The 849-nt window shown below is 70.9% G+C and overlaps 1 protein-coding gene across 1 annotated transcript in view; it reads left to right on the forward strand.

Moving 5' to 3' along the window:
- Nucleotides 1–849, forward strand: part of APC2 (APC regulator of Wnt signaling pathway 2) — a 17,660-nt gene that overhangs the window by 3,347 nt on the left and 13,464 nt on the right. Inside the window, 1 exon segment of the mRNA XM_077760603.1 lies at nt 75–462. Within this exon segment, the coding sequence (XP_077616729.1) occupies nt 75–462 (388 nt within the window).

An 849-nucleotide genomic window follows, 5' to 3' on the forward strand; every position in this document is an offset into this window, starting at 1 on the left:
GGGGGGGGGGGGGGGGGGGGCAGGTGAGCGGGGCGCGGTTCGCCACCCACCTCCCGTGACCCCGGCCCCCGTAGGTGGAGGTGGTCTTCTGGCTGCTGTCCATGCTGGCAACGCGGGACCAAGAGGACACGGCGCGCACCCTGCTGGCGATGTCCAGCTCGCCGGAGAGCTGCGTGGCCATGCGCCGCTCGGGGTGCCTGCCGCTGCTGCTGCAGATCCTGCACGGCACCGAGGCTGGCGCCGGGGGTCGCAGCGGAGCCCCCGGGGCGCCGGGAGCCAAGGACGCACGCATGCGCGCCAACGCGGCGCTGCACAACATTGTCTTCTCGCAGCCCGACCAGGGCCTGGCGCGCAAGGAGATGCGCGTCCTGCACGTGCTGGAGCAGATCCGGGCCTACTGCGAGACCTGCTGGGACTGGCTGCAGGCGGGCGGCGGCGCCGAGGGGGCCGGTGAGTGGCGGGGCCGCCGCGGCTGCTGCGCCCTCTGTACCCTGTGCAGCCCGAGGCCCGTGGGAACGTGGTCTTGGCGGATGGGGACAGCGGTGGCCACCGACACGTGATGACGTGTGGTAGATGCTCAGGAAACAGCCACTGAATGCAGGCACAGGTCGCGGGTGACCCTTGAAAACAGGGCGCAGAGTGTGAGGTTCCCAGTTTTTGCAGCTGATGGCAGTCACTTTATGACAGAAGCGCCAGGTGTTACCTGACCCGCCCGGGCGGTCCTGGCGGAGGCTGCTGAAGCGGACCCACCCCTCTGCGAGCCCAGCATGCAGTGCGGCCGTTGGAAAAGCCCCGGGGTCTCCGCAGGGATGCAGAAGGCAGGGAGGGGCGGGCACCCACCGGGGGCCG

This window comes from Crocuta crocuta, unplaced genomic scaffold, assembly GCF_008692635.1.
Source record: "Crocuta crocuta isolate KB4526 unplaced genomic scaffold, BGI_CrCroc_1.0 scaffold443, whole genome shotgun sequence".
NCBI lineage: Eukaryota > Metazoa > Chordata > Mammalia > Carnivora > Hyaenidae > Crocuta > Crocuta crocuta.